The sequence below is a fragment of the Culex quinquefasciatus genome, chromosome 2 (assembly GCF_015732765.1).
Source record: "Culex quinquefasciatus strain JHB chromosome 2, VPISU_Cqui_1.0_pri_paternal, whole genome shotgun sequence".
NCBI classification, from domain to species: Eukaryota; Metazoa; Arthropoda; class Insecta; order Diptera; family Culicidae; genus Culex; species Culex quinquefasciatus.
Window position 1 is genome coordinate 41,486,987 of NC_051862.1, and position 16,018 is coordinate 41,503,004.

General features: G+C 39.4%; 2 protein-coding genes and 1 long non-coding RNA gene across 3 annotated transcripts; 1 reads left to right on the forward strand and 2 right to left on the reverse strand.

Moving 5' to 3' along the window:
- Nucleotides 1-111: 111 nt before the first annotated feature.
- On the forward strand, nucleotides 112-1,736 carry LOC119767072. Its single transcript, XM_038254535.1, has 2 exons — nucleotides 112-1,379; nucleotides 1,456-1,736. Exons 1-2 carry the CDS (start codon nucleotides 1,266-1,268, stop codon nucleotides 1,696-1,698), a joined length of 357 nt encoding a protein of 118 aa, XP_038110463.1. The 5' UTR covers nucleotides 112-1,265; the 3' UTR covers nucleotides 1,699-1,736.
- Nucleotides 1,737-1,773: 37 nt separating this feature from the next.
- On the reverse strand, nucleotides 1,774-10,319 carry LOC6034709 (translocating chain-associated membrane protein 1). The gene is made up of 5 exons (XM_001844938.2): nucleotides 9,675-10,319; nucleotides 7,290-7,478; nucleotides 6,892-7,223; nucleotides 6,715-6,824; nucleotides 1,774-3,030 (listed from the first exon to the last, which is right to left on the reverse strand). The coding sequence occupies exons 1-5, from the start codon at nucleotides 9,810-9,812 to the stop codon at nucleotides 2,666-2,668; spliced, it is 1,134 nt and encodes a 377-aa protein (XP_001844990.1). The 5' UTR covers nucleotides 9,813-10,319; the 3' UTR covers nucleotides 1,774-2,665.
- Nucleotides 10,320-14,220: 3,901 nt separating this feature from the next.
- On the reverse strand, nucleotides 14,221-14,821 carry LOC119767319. Its single transcript, XR_005277452.1, has 4 exons — nucleotides 14,718-14,821; nucleotides 14,584-14,659; nucleotides 14,409-14,526; nucleotides 14,221-14,316 (listed from the first exon to the last, which is right to left on the reverse strand). It is a non-coding gene; the product is annotated as an uncharacterized LOC119767319 (long non-coding RNA).
- Between the last annotated feature and the right edge of the window lie 1,197 nt (nucleotides 14,822-16,018).

Sequence of the window (16,018 nt, forward strand, 5' to 3'; positions counted from 1 at the left end):
TTAAATCGTCTCTTTCTCAGTTCAGTCACGAAATATCTTCATGAAACTTTCAGGAGTGATTTTTAGTCATGTTTATAGTGAATTTTGTAAATTTTCTGTAATAAGAAATTTTGTGATTTCTTCATGTATGTAACCCCTTAATTGCATGTTACAGTAGGTAATCCGTTTTGCAAAAAGTTCCTCGGATAGATCTGAACATTCAGTGGCCGATTTTGTATGCATAAAAGGCCGAAGGCGGAAATTTGAGTAAAATATGCTGTGGAATCTTTCGGCTTATGGGCTCGATGAAAAAAGGCTTCTTTTGGGTCAATATATGGCCAAATCGGTGCAGATTTGGCGAGGTTGTAGAGCAAAAGGCAATTTGCTGGAAGAATTTCATGATTTAAACCAAGATTTGAACCGAAAATCATCCAAAAGTTGTGATTTTGTTTTAGAAAATCGCCAAAACTGCACCGATATGGCTGACAATTTTATCAGGGCCAAATTTTGACCCATAAAGAAGCCTACCTAGATTGAAAACTAAAAGCTTGATTTTTTGTTTTTATCTGTTTTCATACAAGGCCAAAAACTTTTTAGGTCGATAAGTTCCCGGATGGATTTTGCTCAAATTCCGGCCAGTGCATAGAAAGTTGACAATTTAATGTTCAGATCAATCCGAGGTACTTTTGCAAAACGGATTAAACTACCACCACTTAAAAGTAGGCCTCCTTTTGCTTCAAAATAAGACCCTGGTGAAATTTTCAGTCAAATGAGTGATTTGATTTTTGATTTTTTCATACAAGGCATGCTGAGCTACCTTGGCAGTGAGGTTACGGGGATTGCCTTGTAAGCGGAAGGTAATTGGTTCGATACCTGTCTGGCTCGGCAAAGTCTGATCCCTTAAAATAGTATAAATCTGTAGGGGATGGGTTTCGACTGACGGCGTGCTGGATTTCCAATTAAGAGGTCGAGAGTTCGTTTTTCGCACCGGGATGATGAAGAAGGATAAAAATTAAAAACCTCTCGGCCGATAGGATGGATTTTGCTCAAATTTCGGCCTATTTTTGAATTTTATATCGATCGTTCTGAGGAACTTTTTGCAAAACGGATCACGCTTATGCTTACAGATGTTTTGCTTTGTTGATTTGTTTTGTTTTTCTTGGTAGGTAAAAGGGTGAAAATTCATTTTTTTTCAATTAGCTGGTTCGTTGGAAGATCTTTCAAAATTGACAAATTTTGTATTTCCCTTTAGGTTAAGCTGTTACATTTGTTCAAAACTATCCGGCATGTGGTCATCGTTTCGTCGTATGTTGCCCGCGTTGACGGTGGGCGTGGCGAACGCATTGCTCTTTGGAGCTTGCCCAGCTATGCGGATCTGTCCCGTGATGGCCTCTTTCATGGTGAGTTTTCTTCAGTTGTTGTTGATTGAAACAATTTTCGGCAAAACTCAGAATTTGTTATTTCTATGTTTTCCAGGGCCTTGCCCCTCAGGACCCTTTGTACGAGTTGAAACGGCAGCACTCGTCCGTTTGGAGCAAAATCAAAGAAGGGACCATTCGAGTTTTTGGTGGAATGGTTCAGGCCGGAATTGGGCTGACCTGCCTCGTAGGAAGTACGTTCCCTCCGGCTGCTCCCTTTTGCACTGTTGCCTACGTAGCCGGAGTGTTTGGAGTGCAGTATATTGTTGAGAAAGCAGTTAAGAAATGTTACGGAATGTGAACGGAGGTGTTGATTCTCGTCTGCTGTGTTATGTTTTAGAAGATTTTGGACGTGATTAAAATAAAAAAAACAACGTTTAATTAGAATTTGTGTCAGTTTTTTATTCAGTTATTGCATTAGAACATACAAAAAATAAGTGTATACTCTGATCTGGTTTTTCAAACTCAACTCACGTGTCTTTGTCTGTGTGTGTGTTTTCATGCATATAAAGGAAAAATAAACTCAGTATAAAGTCTCTTACAGAAAAAAATCTATAAATCTTTTGCTTGTTTGCTGCTAACTCTTCAATTCGCACTGCACTTTTCCTGCTTTACTTAAATTGCATTTTTACAACTCTCCCCCTTCTCAGCGCAAGTTTGTGGTGTGTAAATGCATATAAAAAACAACCCATTCAAAATAGCTTGCACTTGCACGGGTCCGTTCATAAAACACGTACCGTCACTTTCGCATTCTCTTTATCTCTCTCTCTCTCACGGGGGGACTCACCGGAAGGACACTCGCAAATACTTCTTTTCAGCGTGGGCGAGGGGAAAAACTGTTATACTGGGTGGGAGGGATGGAACAAAATTATCTCTGCGTTGCGTTGTTTGAGGAAAAGAGAACTTTTCCCTGATTTTTTGAGCATGTTTGTTCGGCTTTTACACAATTTTATTTAATGAAAAAAAAAACACGTCAAATTAGCCAATTGTCGAACCGATCTCGTTTTAAAAACTAAACCAAAATGATGGCAGTTTAACATTTGCTCTGCTTATTTTTCTTCAGTTGTTTCAACCGTTTTTTTGCTGCGAATACTTTTAGTTTTACGCTGTTTCTGCTTTTTTATTCTCTCTCATGTTCCTAACTTCAACATGTTTTCTTTTTGCATGATGTTACTTTTTTCACTCTGTTTCTCTGCTCAAAAAAATAGATGATGGATGGAAATAAACGAACCAGGGGAAAATAATGAAAAAGGAACGCGGCGCCAAGTTTACTTGACCTTGGCCTTCCGGGAGGCCTTTCCGCTGGTGGCCACCGGCGAGGACTGCGCGTTCTGGTCGGCCTCGGGCAGGTCACTTTCCTTCTTGCGCTCCTTCTTGGTCTTTTCTCCCTTGGTCGTGGGGGCGGCGAGGGTCGTCGATTTGGCCGGCTGGTCGGCGGCCGTTTCGCGCTTCGACTTGAGCACGTTGGAGATAAAGTCGAAGATCAGGTAGCCCTGCAGTCCGAAGACGGTGGCCAGCATGAAGCTGCGCTTGGTCTGGGAGATGTTTTCGATGCCGTAGAACAGCGTCAGGAACGCCAGCACCATCGTGGCGAAGCGGGTCAGGATGAAGACGACGTTGTGGACCAGGCGCACTGTTGGGGAAGGGGAGATAAGAAGATGGAATTAATTTTCATTATCACCACTAAAGCATAAATTCAAAACATTAATGTAAACTGTTAACAACCTGGGTGCTGAATAGTTGTTAGCAAAACGCCCTCAATTTTGAACTGTCAAAGTGGAACCAATTTACTGTTCGCCAAAAGTAGAGAGTATTAGGGGAACTATACCCTTTCTCAGCCTATTTCTATTATCGGCCTATCAGCACTTTGATCATGAATTACAGCTTATATAAAGTGTTTTTGACTGTTTCAAAGTAATAAATAGCTAAAATAAAAGTGAGCAAGCAACTCTCCATTGTTGAAAAATCTGAAAATGTTGATTTAATAGCAGAAACGGCAAAAGTGATGAGAATTGGTCGAACGGCTTAGTGTGATTAAAATGGGTATATTTCGATCATTAAAAATTGTTTGGTTTTTTTTTTGCAAGAATGTAAAATGTGTGGCTTTTAAGGACCTGGAGTTTAAATCAAGAAATCTTAAGAAAATTACAGGCGAGATCGTCATTTTTTATAATTATGAATACAAGTTGTTTATGGAGTCGATGTGGTTTTATTCATCCAGAAGTTGTCTTTATTGTTTGATTCCGTTTGAAAACCTGGTTTACTGAAAATCTTCTCTGTTTGTTGGATCAGTTTCGCTAGAATTAGCGATGTTTTTTCGCTGTACCAGAAAGAGCTGCAGGATTCCAAAATCAACCAGAGAATTTATCTGCAACATCTCAGAATGACACTCTCGCCGCACAAAATAAAAACCTTTTTTAACCAATCGATGTTTGAAAACACACACAATTTTCCAGCAAAATATGTAAAATATTAGAAAAAAATAAACACATACTACTGATTATAAAACAGCTCATTTTCCAGTAAGAAAGTCATGCTTGTGCTTGAACAGCCTCTTACTTTGTAGATGTAAACAAAGTGGGAGCATTCGAAAATAACGTTACGCATTCTCTCTATACATCACCCAGCTCTCAAAGTGTCATGTTTTTCTCAATAAAAATTAGTTTACATTGGATAACGGACTGCATTTATGGACTCGTTGGACAGTTTCACATTAAGTACAGCTCAAATTAGTTTTTAATAAAACATAAATCACTTTTTTCAGATCATAGGCATTTCTAGTAGAACAATCTTCTAAGTAAATTCAAACATTTGAAGAATCATGCTACTTAGTTAAACATAAATTTTATTATTTATTTTTCAAATGAAACATTAACAATAAAAAACGCTATTGAAACATGCTTAATTTGCTTTTTCTGATATTTTTTTATTCGAATCAAAAAAATAAATTTGAAAAGACAACATTTTACCTCAGTTCAACTATGTTCTCTTGGAAAGAGCAAGATACTTTCTGTCGAGAAAGGCCGCGAAGTTCATTTTTCAAAATTTATTAAAAAAGCCTGAACCCTTTGTGGTCCTGCAAAGAAATCATTATGCTGATAAAAATAAGCGTTGTAATATCAGCAATTTAAGCTTAATTTTTGGACTAAATTTGATTTATTCAATTCAATTGAGTCCTGAAGCCCTTTGGAAATTTTTATGTACAGCTGTAAAAAACACGATTAAAAACTATTTGTGATCACCTTTTTGTCATTTTAGTGTAAACAAAATAAAAAAAAAACGACAAGACAACATTTTACGTTGGATCAACTATGGTCCCCTTGGAAAGAAATGTAGGTAATCTCAAATACTCAAAACTTTATAGTTCAATATCTCTGGAACGAAACATATTCCTTTCTGTCGATAAGTGAATCTTATGTAAAATTGGCCGGGGAATACGATGGTGAGATCAAATTAAAAAAATAAATAGGACTGTTTTGAGATACGGCCATTTAAAGTTTTCAATTGCGCAATACAGGTAGAAAACATATTTAAATTCAAATTTTGGTGACGGAAATAGATTCTACGTCCAATTTCCTTCAAAATTGAGTCTAAGACCGACCCTCTAAGATTTGTGGTTCCTGAGTTATCGTCGTTTGAAAATAGGGGTTTCACTCAAAAATCGCCAAAAAGTCGATTTTTTGGGAGGGTATAAAAATGGAGGGGGTGGTCCGATTTGGATGAAATTCGGGATTTTTTCATTTTTTGATAATCACTCGAAAAATGAACTTCTTAAATACGACTCCTAGATATACCTTCACGTATACCTATCGACTCAGAATCAAATTCTGAACAAATGTCTGTGGGGATGTGTGTAGACATGATTTTTTTCCACACGATTATCTCAGAACTGGCTGAACCGATTTTGGCCGGATTCGCCTTATTCTGTTCGTTTTGGGGTCCCCTAAGACCCTATTAAATTTTATTCTGTTTAGTGTAGTACTTTTAAAGTTATGCCAAGAAAAAGTTTTTTTGTAGCTACAAAAAAGGGTGATTTTTGCATAACCTAAAAGGCCGGGTCTTTTTGCTTACGCGCGAGAGTGCGTTGGGATTTTGGTCTGACCACGCGGGGGATTGGCAGTCACACACCCTTGTATGCGTATCGCCCGGTTGCCACATTGCTTAAGCAGTGTCTACGTCTCTTCTGGAAAACTTCTGTATTAATTATGTTGCTGCATCATTTTGTCTCGACAAAGATTTACACGAACTTTCTACTGAAATATATAACTTATGAGACTTTTCTCCTTTATTTTGGAGAGCTGGTAAAAAAAAATTGAAAATTTGTGTTCAAGTAAAATCAATAATTATAAAAAAATATGAAAAAAAAAAACATAAAAAAACTCTTAAATTAATTTGTAAATACAACCTAAAATACAACAGGAAAGCGAGGAAGGCACCAACCACCTTAAGGTGGATTAAGTAACGTTTTTATTTAGTGTATAGTTTTTAAGTTACAAGCATTTTTGTGCAAATTTTGCAAAACTATACTTTTTAGGTTTGCTTTGACTAGCACCATGTCCAACCATCTCTGTATCGTAATCTGGGGCGAATCGGGACTACAGTCTGAATAGGGACAGCAGTGTTTAGAGCACTTAAAGCTTTTAAATTTGGAAATGAGTACACACATTTTGTTGGTCTGAGTCTGTTCTAACCGAAACCAGCCAGAAAAATCAAAATATTGTGCCCAACATGGTTAAAACTGCTGTCCCAATTCGCCCCATGTGTCCCGGTTGACCCCAGTATACGGTACATATTTTTTCGAAGAGCTCAGAAAATTCCTCAAAATTTGTCATATGAACACTGAAAATCGCATGAAATCGATATAACTTTGAAAAATATTTGCACTGGCCTTGCGGAAAATTACGAAACAAAAAAAAAAAACATGTGCTTTCAATAACGATATCGAAGATCCCTATTTTCTGATTATTTTCTGTGAGTTATTTCGTAATTTGTCTCTGTGTTTTTGATAATCAACCTAAGCTTCTCAACAACAAATTTGAAATTAAATTAGCATCAAAGAAAAAAAAAGTTTCACGTGAAAAATTACAGTTAAAATTATTTTTTTACAAAAAATCATTTCCTTATTTACCAAACTTAAAAGTTTGATTTTTAAAATCAACTATAAATTGTTAAATTTGTAGCAAAATCGATCATGCCACGTGCGTTTCCGCCCAAAATCAATGAAAAGGAACGCTCATAAAATTGAAACGGTGCGATACCGAAATTAATAACCCTACGTAACAAAGAGTGAAAGTAACCCCGCTTGTGCAATACTTACGTCGCACAAACTTCTCCTCCTTGTCGAAGATGTTAACCAGCTGGAAAGCGTGTCCGATAAATTCGCAGAAGTAGTGCAGGGTCAGCAGGACCAGGGCGATGCGTTGGAATCTGTGCAAGTAGAGGCAAAAGTCGTTAATGCCACGGTTCTTGGAGGTGTGTTAAGTACAGGACTCACCCCATGAAGTAAGCGGTGGCGATCAGGAAGAAGCCACCGAGCGCGTGCTCGATCTTGGCCCGCTGCTCGTCCTTCTTGACCTTCTGGAAGTACAGCTCGGGCAGCATGTGCAGGTAGTACGCCAGCTGGATGATGAAGAACAGCTTGTGCAGGAACACCATCGGGTGCTCCGGGAAGTTCTCCCACAGCTTGGCCATGTTGCCGAGGTACTGCTCGCGCACGATCACGTCGAAGCCCCACAGGAAGGACATCGCGTAGAACACCACCAGCTGGCCGGACTCGTTGAAGCGGGACAGCTTGAACTTGGACAGGTGCAGCTTCTTGGAGATTTTCTGGGAGGGATCACAAAAAAAATTCGTCAGTCTCAATTCTTCGCGTAAAAATTTCCTCAAACTCACATCCAGCGCGTACTCCTGCAGGATCGCGTGCATGATGATGCAGATCAGCGTGTAGAAGAACACCGCGCAGCCATCCTTCCAGCCGGAGGTGTAGCTGAAGGGCTCGCCCTTGGGGTTCTCGTGGCTCGGATCGGCACCGGTCACGTTGTGGTGCAGCGCGATGAAGATGCTGGCCAGCGAGTTGGTGGCCTTGTTGGAAAAATACAAATGTAGTGATCATTCCTATCTCTATTAAATACAGTTATCACATTCTTCTGATAAGGACTACTGTCTATTCGCTTTCGTTTCTGCGCGTGTGAAATCTTCATCATCCTGGTAAATCAGTGCAGGTTTCCATTTCTTTGGAGAACTTGGAGAAGAGTTCTCGAGGTAGCCATAATAATACAGTGTAGCTAGTCAGAGTAATAATACCAAAACTTTTGCATCTTGTCGTTTGAATGTTGGATTTGGCCCAGCTATTGGGAACCAGGGCTGAGCTCTAGGTTAGTCGAGATTAGTCGCCGACTAACCAGTTAAAAAATTAATTAACATATTTAACTCGCCCACGTGACGGAAAAATGTCAATAATTCACGAAATTGTGAATTGGGTTCATGAGTTTGAGATCCACGAAGTAATATATTCACGTTTATAGTGCAAATTAATTATTCTCATGAATATATTACTTCGTGGATCTCAAATTTATGAATACAATTCACGGTTTCGGGAATTGATTTTTTTTCTGTGTTAACCCTCTAACGCCCAGAGCTGTTTGCTTATTGTAAAAATAGTAAATGGTTTAATTTTGGTAGAATAATGCAGGAAATACTTTACTTTGACCCACAATCATCGAATTGGTGCGAAAAAGTTGAATTTGAAGTGGTGCACCAGAGCACCATCAGGAAGATGAGCAACTTTTTTCAAACCGCAAAATCTCGTTTTCTTCAAATCTATTCATTTGTTTGAAAACGCTTCGAAATGTGTTAAAAACTACTTATTCTTTGCTGTAAGACCATATTTCTGAAGTATTAACAACAAATTCTAAAATCTCTTCATTTTCAGGTTTCTTTGATTGGCTCATTCAAAACCCACAAACAACCATTTTCATGAAAAATGAGGAAAATAATAAAACTGAAGTATTAACAACAAATTCTAAAATCTCTTCATTTTCAGGTTTCTTTGATTGGCTCATTCAAAACCCACAAACAACCATTTTCATGAAAAATGAGGAAAATAATAAAACTATCGGTCTAATAACAATGTTTTGTCTTGTTTATGAATAGTCAAAACGTTTATAAACTTTTGTTTTGATAAAAATAAGCTTTTTCTGTAATTTAGAAAAAAGTGCTCCTGAATATTTAGTTGCTCATATGCCTAGGTGGTGCTCTGGTGCACCAAATGAAAAAGGTTGAGAAACACTTAAAACCGGTCCAAACTCACAATGTTATTCACAGGGGTTCTTGTCCAAGGTTCAAATGATAGCAAAACATTTTTTGTTTCATAAAATTTTGTGTTTGGTAATTTTTACAGGCTTTCGAAAACAGGTCTTATTTATTTCCCGAAAATTGGCCCATTTTTGTTTACATTTCACACTGTAACTTTGCTTGTGCTTAACCAAATTTGATGAAATATGGGGAGATGTTAGTATACATTCTACATGAACACCAGCAATTTGAAGCATCATGAAAAGTTGTGCCAGTTCCGAGATAATTGAGTTCAAAGTTTTGGTGCTCTGGAGTAACCATGGGCGGGAGAGGGTTAAACAATTTGGCGACCTCAGCAGAGTCCAAGAGAAACTTAGCATTTTGCAAATTTGTTAAGTTGTTGATTTGTGCGGCGCCTTCATGAAGATGCTATAGCGCCCTCGGGAGGCCCCAGGTCACCCAAAATGACATTTTTTGCAAATTAAAAAAATGCCTTAGGAAGGTAAACCACTATGTTTAACAAAATGTGTCTTCTTATCCAGTCAGCATAACAGAAAACTATTCCACAAACCTATGAAAAAGTCGTTTTATCTTGAGATTTCGTCCGACACTTGCACGCATTTCGAACGCACTGTGATTAGGTGCAATGTCTTGTGCAATGCTGCATTGCATCTTCGTATGATGTATTGCTTCCAGCATGCCACGATACATATTTATATTTTTATGCTGCACTGCAGCAGCAGGCTCTGCCATTCACCACACACCAGGTTAGGTTGAGCCACCACCATGCGCACTTGCTATCTCTGTCTATCCCGCCACTGCCGTGAACGAGTGAACGAGAGCTCTCTACCTTCCTCTCTGCCAGCCACTCTCGTTGGTAGCCGCTACGTGGCAAAATCTCAACATCTGAACCTCGCAAATATTATCGAAGACCTGACCTGTTTTCGGAGTTTTGGAACCCATGAGGCCTTGACCAGGTCTTACCTGCAGCATCAGCCCGACGACGAAGACCATCGCGAAGCAGGACACGATGTCGGCATGGTTCTGGATGACGAACTCATGGCTCAGAAAGGGTGGATTCTTGTTGGAAGACTTTCGTCCCATACCCGGCTTGATGGCCATTGCGTGGCTGTTTTCAGGCTACCCTTCTGCTTGCGGTTACTAGTCACGGGACTTCGGAGTGTCTTCTCCGGATACAGGCTTTTCTTCTCTTCTCAAAGCAAACACGAACTCTTCCGTCCAAGTTACACGTAGGACATCTCCCAGCGTACTGCCAACCGATTTTGGAATTTCGACCGAAAAAGGACACCTCCTTTCACCGGCTGCTGAGACCTTGACGTAGAGCTCGAATGTTGCTACGTCGCCTACTTAATAAGTTGTTATTATCCCGTGGTCCAGATGAATGGTTCGCGAAAAAAAAACACGTCCCACTCAAGTTCAGCTTCTTCTCCTGGCCTACTGCGGCTAGACATACACCACACACTGGACTGGACGGATGACTGGGGAATGCTCTGTCTTCTTGCTTGTACTGACACAACTACGTAAAGAGGTGCCTTGAGGTGGAGGAGGGAGGACGCGAAGAGCAACAACAAATCCGAGCTGTACGGGCTACGTGGTGACGAGTTGTCAACGCCGCAACCTAGGCGAAGAGGAGGAGAAAGAGGACGCCGAATGTCAGAGGATTGTCAGTGCGTTCGCTGTCAAAACGAGGGAATGGCCGCTTGGGCGATGCGTTATGGAGTGTCACTGTACGCGGCGTTATGGCGTCTTTTGTAGGGCTAGTTCGTTCCGGGTTTACTGTAGCTGGGTGCTTGCTCGGAACCCGCATAATCAAATACCAAAGGTGAAACTGTCGAAATCATAAGAAAATTATTTCTGGTATGGTTACCATTTGTGATATTGTTGATATAATGTCACGACCATATAACAAAATTAAAATGGGACTATTTCCCGAATTGTTACACTTATCTTGACATATTCGAATGGTTGATTTTTTTTCCTACAATTTAATGAACGGTATCTATTCGTCATACGATTAGGATGGTTCGAAACAGCTATTGTTAGAACATAATAGTACTGTAGCCGGTATGATAAAAGTTAATGGTGTTAGAGTAACTGCTTCTAATGTTTTCATTCTTTTTGGATTCTTTACTTGGAAACCATAGCTCTCAAGCAAACTTCTCGAGCTCAGCTCGAAATTCAGCCATGGCCACTGAAATATAAATCAATAACATTTTTTTTTAAATAAAATTGCATGGTTTTATCAGCACGTTTAAACAAAGCTATTCAAATTTAGCATCAAAATTTCCGTTTTTATTCTATAAAAATGTTTACAATTGTTTTCGATACGTTTTCTTTAATCGTTTTTGGGAAAAAATTGATCAACAGTTTGTTCGTTTTTGATGTTGTTTAAACCATTTTTTACAAAACATAAATGTTTACAATGAAAAGTGAGCAAAAGTCCTTCTTTATTTAATTTTATCCACACCATGCATCAAAACAACAAATATCGGTTTAGAGGTGGGCAAAACCGCTCATTTTCAGGAGTCGCTGTGTTCCCCTCACTCATGTGCTCATATGCTTTACGCTTAGATTTTTGAATAAATTAAGCCGTTGCAAATACTTTTTAAAAACTTTATGTCCCTCGACTCTGGTCAATGGGAGGGGAAGGGGGGGGGGGGGGTTGTGGTGCAAAAAAAATAAAAAATATAAATAAATTAAAAACAAGCCATGGTCTCAACATTTCGATGAAAAAAGTGTTTTAAAATTTATTTTGAACCTGCCCAGTTGTTTTGTAATCATTAGTCTCCAAAATATCCATGTATTGAAGAGATTTTTTTATTCGCCGAAAAAAAAAACTTTTTGTTGTGGTGTACATTAGAATTCCACAAAAATTTAAAATTTAAATTTTGACTGATTTTAGCGTGACGTAGTTTATGGATAAAGCCATAGTACAATTTGTTGGAAATTCATTGAATCAAAAAAACACAAGTTTTAACATCTTTTTATCCTCAAACGGTTCGTTCGAAAGACCGGAGTTTCATAAAATAACCTTTTTTGTGATCCATAGATCGTCGCTCTTTTAAGTGAACCGGCTCTTTGAGGAGAACGTTCTTTTTTTTAGCCACATCTACATCGGTTAAATTTGATATAAAAATAAAGGCTTTTCTATAGTGGACCAGTGATCACTACAGGAAAAGGAGTTCCAAAACTGGCAACAAAATATTTTCAAATGGCATTTAAGAAATTAATTGATAAAAAAATAGTCAGACTTGTTCAAAAGACTTCAGACATCATGGTTCTGTACAATGAGTTATGAAATGGTGCTTAAAATATTAAAAACTTGTGAAAAATGCATCTACTTGGGTGTTCACTATTGGTTATAATTCCCTATTTTACCATAGAGCCATTGAGTTTTTGGGTAAATAAATAATCTTTTTTTTAAGTTTAATTAAAAGTATAGTTTTAATTCACTTTTGCTTTTTGGGTGGTTTTGAATACTCCTGACTCAACGCGGTTTCAAATACAACAAAGACTCGTTTATCCGAAGTCCTCGGAAAAAGATCACTTCGGATAATCAAAACTTTGGATAATTGAACCAAGAAAAAATGTTTTGTTGTCTAATTGAGTATGATCCCTAAACTGCGCTAAAATGATTTAAAATAATTTAGTTCAAGATGGTAGCCAATAATGCATTTGATGTTTAAAAGAAGAAAAAGAAAAAAAAAACGAAAAAAACATTTTTTTTGTTCGTGATTCAATTATCCGAAGTTGCTTACAAACCTTCGGATAATCGAATTTCGGAGAATCGAAACGTTGGATAATCGGATTAAAATTTTTTTGAAAGCGAAATTTTAACGGAGTTTTGAAACAGTTGAATTTTTGGGATATGATCTCAAAATAAAAAAAAAATAAAAAAGTAAAATAGCTTACACGTAAATGGAATAAAGTTTTATGATAACGTACTTTAGTATATTAAAAATATTCAGAGTCTTAAAGGATAATTGTAGGATTCAATCTTTTGCCTTCCTCACCCCGAGCAGGGGTAAATAACACGGGAATACCAATTTTTTGTATTACTTGGGCAAATAACAGGGACCAAAATGTGCCCTTGGTTGCCCAGTAATAGATGGTAAAATACCATGAAATCATACCAAAGTCTTGTATGTGCACAACAATACCAATCCATGTTATTCCAAAGGTAAAATAATACCACAAAATAAAACCACTTCAATACCAAGTTGAGGTCTTCTGGATTTTTGAACATTGCTTGAATACGTTCGCCTTCTCAAGTCTTCGGTGGTTGACGTGTTTTTTATCTGCTCTTGGCCAAAAGATCCAGATTCCAATTGTTCAGCAGTGCTTTGTTTTGTGTGGCCTTGAGTGATCACACACAATGGACTCATCCAGTGTACACACAAACTGCATCAAATTGCAGTTCACAGTAACTTCCAAGATGCCAACGGACAGCGAAATCTTCGGCTTCTTCCAGAAGCGTGGATGGCACGCAAAATCTTTAGTGGCCATGTTCCGGGCACCCCGCGAGCACTGTATCTATGTGAAATTCAAAACAGAGGAGCTCTTGACGGCTGCATTGCTGGAATGTCCATCCAGCGAGGCGTTTCTGTATGACAGTGGTGAAACGGTTCAAGTCTCATTTTCAACGGGCCGAGGGAATTTCCGGTATGTTCGGTTATTCGGACTGCCAGTCGAGGTGGAGAATAAGCACGTGGTCAGCGTGTTGGAAAAATACGGGAAGATTCATCAGACAGTGCGGGAGCGGTACGGTCCAGACACGGGATACCCAATCCTGAACGGTGTGCGTGGGGTGCACATGGAGATCTCGAAAGAGATTCCATGCCAGCTCCACGTACAGCACTTCCAGCTGAAGGTGGTTTACGACGGAGTAACGAACAAGTGCTACTCATGTGGCAGTACCGAGCATATCAAGGTTCATTGCCCAAAACGGAAATCAGCAGGCGGACGACCTAGTACATACGCAGAAGCGATACAAATCTCGGACAAAAATCAATTTCCAGCCATCCAACAACATCAGACAACCGTCAAACCCGCCTCAGCCTTAGTCCCAGCGCTTGAGAAAGACCTCGGTTGTGCGAAGGTTGTCGAAGAGTTGTCACTTCCTCATTTCTGAAGCACGCATGAGATCAGTACAAAAGAAGTTTTAGGAGTTGCAATGGTATTGGTTTCCCGTCCCCAAACCACAGAGAAGCAAACTACCTAAGGTTCGTTTCCAATGGAACCAATTTTTACTAATCGAGCCCTCCCAAATAAAGAAACATTCAAATTTTTACAAACAGAAAACACAGAGAGACTTGTTTAAACGTACTTACATCTATTTGGCGAATTAATAACTATTTGGCGTCCTTATCCACTAGATGGCGTGCCTAACCTAAGTGTGTTGTGTGAGTGTCAGAGTATCCCACGGCGGCTGCTCCAACGGTGAACTGCCCGGGCAGAATCCTGGTAGGCCACCGGCATCCTTGCGCCGGCCAACCGGTGCATTCCCGCCGCTTCCGTCGGCAGGATGTCCCCATCGCACTCCACAACCACACCACAGCTTGGTCAGCCATGATGGAAAATTTAGCAGTAGAATAGAAGAGAAGGCCTGGCGGCACATTGTTTCGATTAGACAATGCCAGATGCTAATATGAGCCCTCGATCTTCAAGTTGGACGTTTAAGTGGAGTTCTTGGCTTACCGATCTCAGTGTTCAGTGCGTCTACTCAAAACGCCGCATTGCAATCCTCCGTAAAACAGTTAGTAGTTTCCTCATCCGCTCGTAGTTCGTTTTTCCACAATGTTCGACTCAGCTCTTACTAAACAGGGTTTATCACATTAGAAGCTATTTTCCCCAAGCAGTAGTCCAATATTACCTGCCCACTGTGGCGAGACGGCTGTTCTTACACAGTACCGCAGCTCAAGCACATGCCCTCAGGGGCTTATCACGCTCTAGTTAACAAAAAATTATAATTAACAAAAGAATTGCTAAAATCCACGATCTCCTTACATCGGTCAGACTTCTTGAACGCGCACTCTTCTTTTTATCACTCGATCACACTTCCAGCGAGATTCGTGGACCTCCAGCCAAAAGCAACACTAGTCTGCTTGACGCTCAACCGATAACTACTAGCGATGCTAGTGTGATGTCCGCTTTTACTGCTTCTCCCTCGTGGGCTCAATCTCAACTTTCGCTGCTCAACTGGTGTTCGGCGATAAGGAGTTATCAGCTTCAGAGAGTGAGATCCAGCGTCGTTAGGGTGGACGCGCAATTCTAAACCTTGTTTATTCTTCGATCAGCCTTCTTGTCCACAATTGTGACCAAATTTCCATCAGTCAGTTTTGATGTGCTTTCTTCTCGAATGCCTTAACCGAGATCGTGTGCACCAGGGGATTACCAGGATTGATCGTCCAACAATTGGCTATGGACAATCTTATGACGATCTTTGTATAGTGTGCGTGTTGTTTGAGTAGTGGAATTTAACAGATTGTAGTAAAGAGAATTTCAATCTGACTTTATTCAGGATGGCCAAACTGACTGTTAACGCGGACAAAGGATAATCTGCTCGATCAGGTGATCAACGGTAGGTTACAGAGTTCACAATCGAGGAGAGAGGTTCATTAGAGGAGCTGCCCTTCAGCTCAAGTCCCGAAATTCCTGATGCACCGGTCCCCAAAGAAATCGATGACTCTCTGGATTTAACAGATCAGGGAAGGTCGATTTCCAAAAAAACGTCTTCGGTCCATGTTTAAAAATACTAAGAAACCAGAAGAGAAAAGTTCGGATTCATCTCCAGAGAAGTTGAAGGTTCCACGGTCTGCGCGAGTCACTGAAGAACAAGCAAAGTTGCAGAAAAAAAAGTGAATAGTGGAAGGCGTTCATTGTATCTTTATTTATTTTGTGATCCAAAATTTAGTTAATAAAGCTTAACACTGGAAAAATAAAAAATTGCCATGGTTTTATTTTTAGGTATTCCCGCGCCCTTGGAAAATCATATTTTGGTATTTCTGTGGTCTTTCACATACATGATTTTGGTATGATTTCATGGTATTTTACCATCTATTACTGGGCAACCAAGAGCACATTGTGGTCGCTGGTATTTGCACAAGAAATACCAAAATTTGGTATTTTCATACCATTTTTAGTGCAACAGTTGCAGTTAGTGAAAAAACGGAAATGATCCATATGCAACAGCCAAATCTACTCACCTGATGATTCCATGTTGTTCTTAGTGATATTCTTCACCACATCGAATGCATTTGTCATTGACGGCCTGTGCTTGAAGTTCTTGAAGATTCCAAAAAAAAATT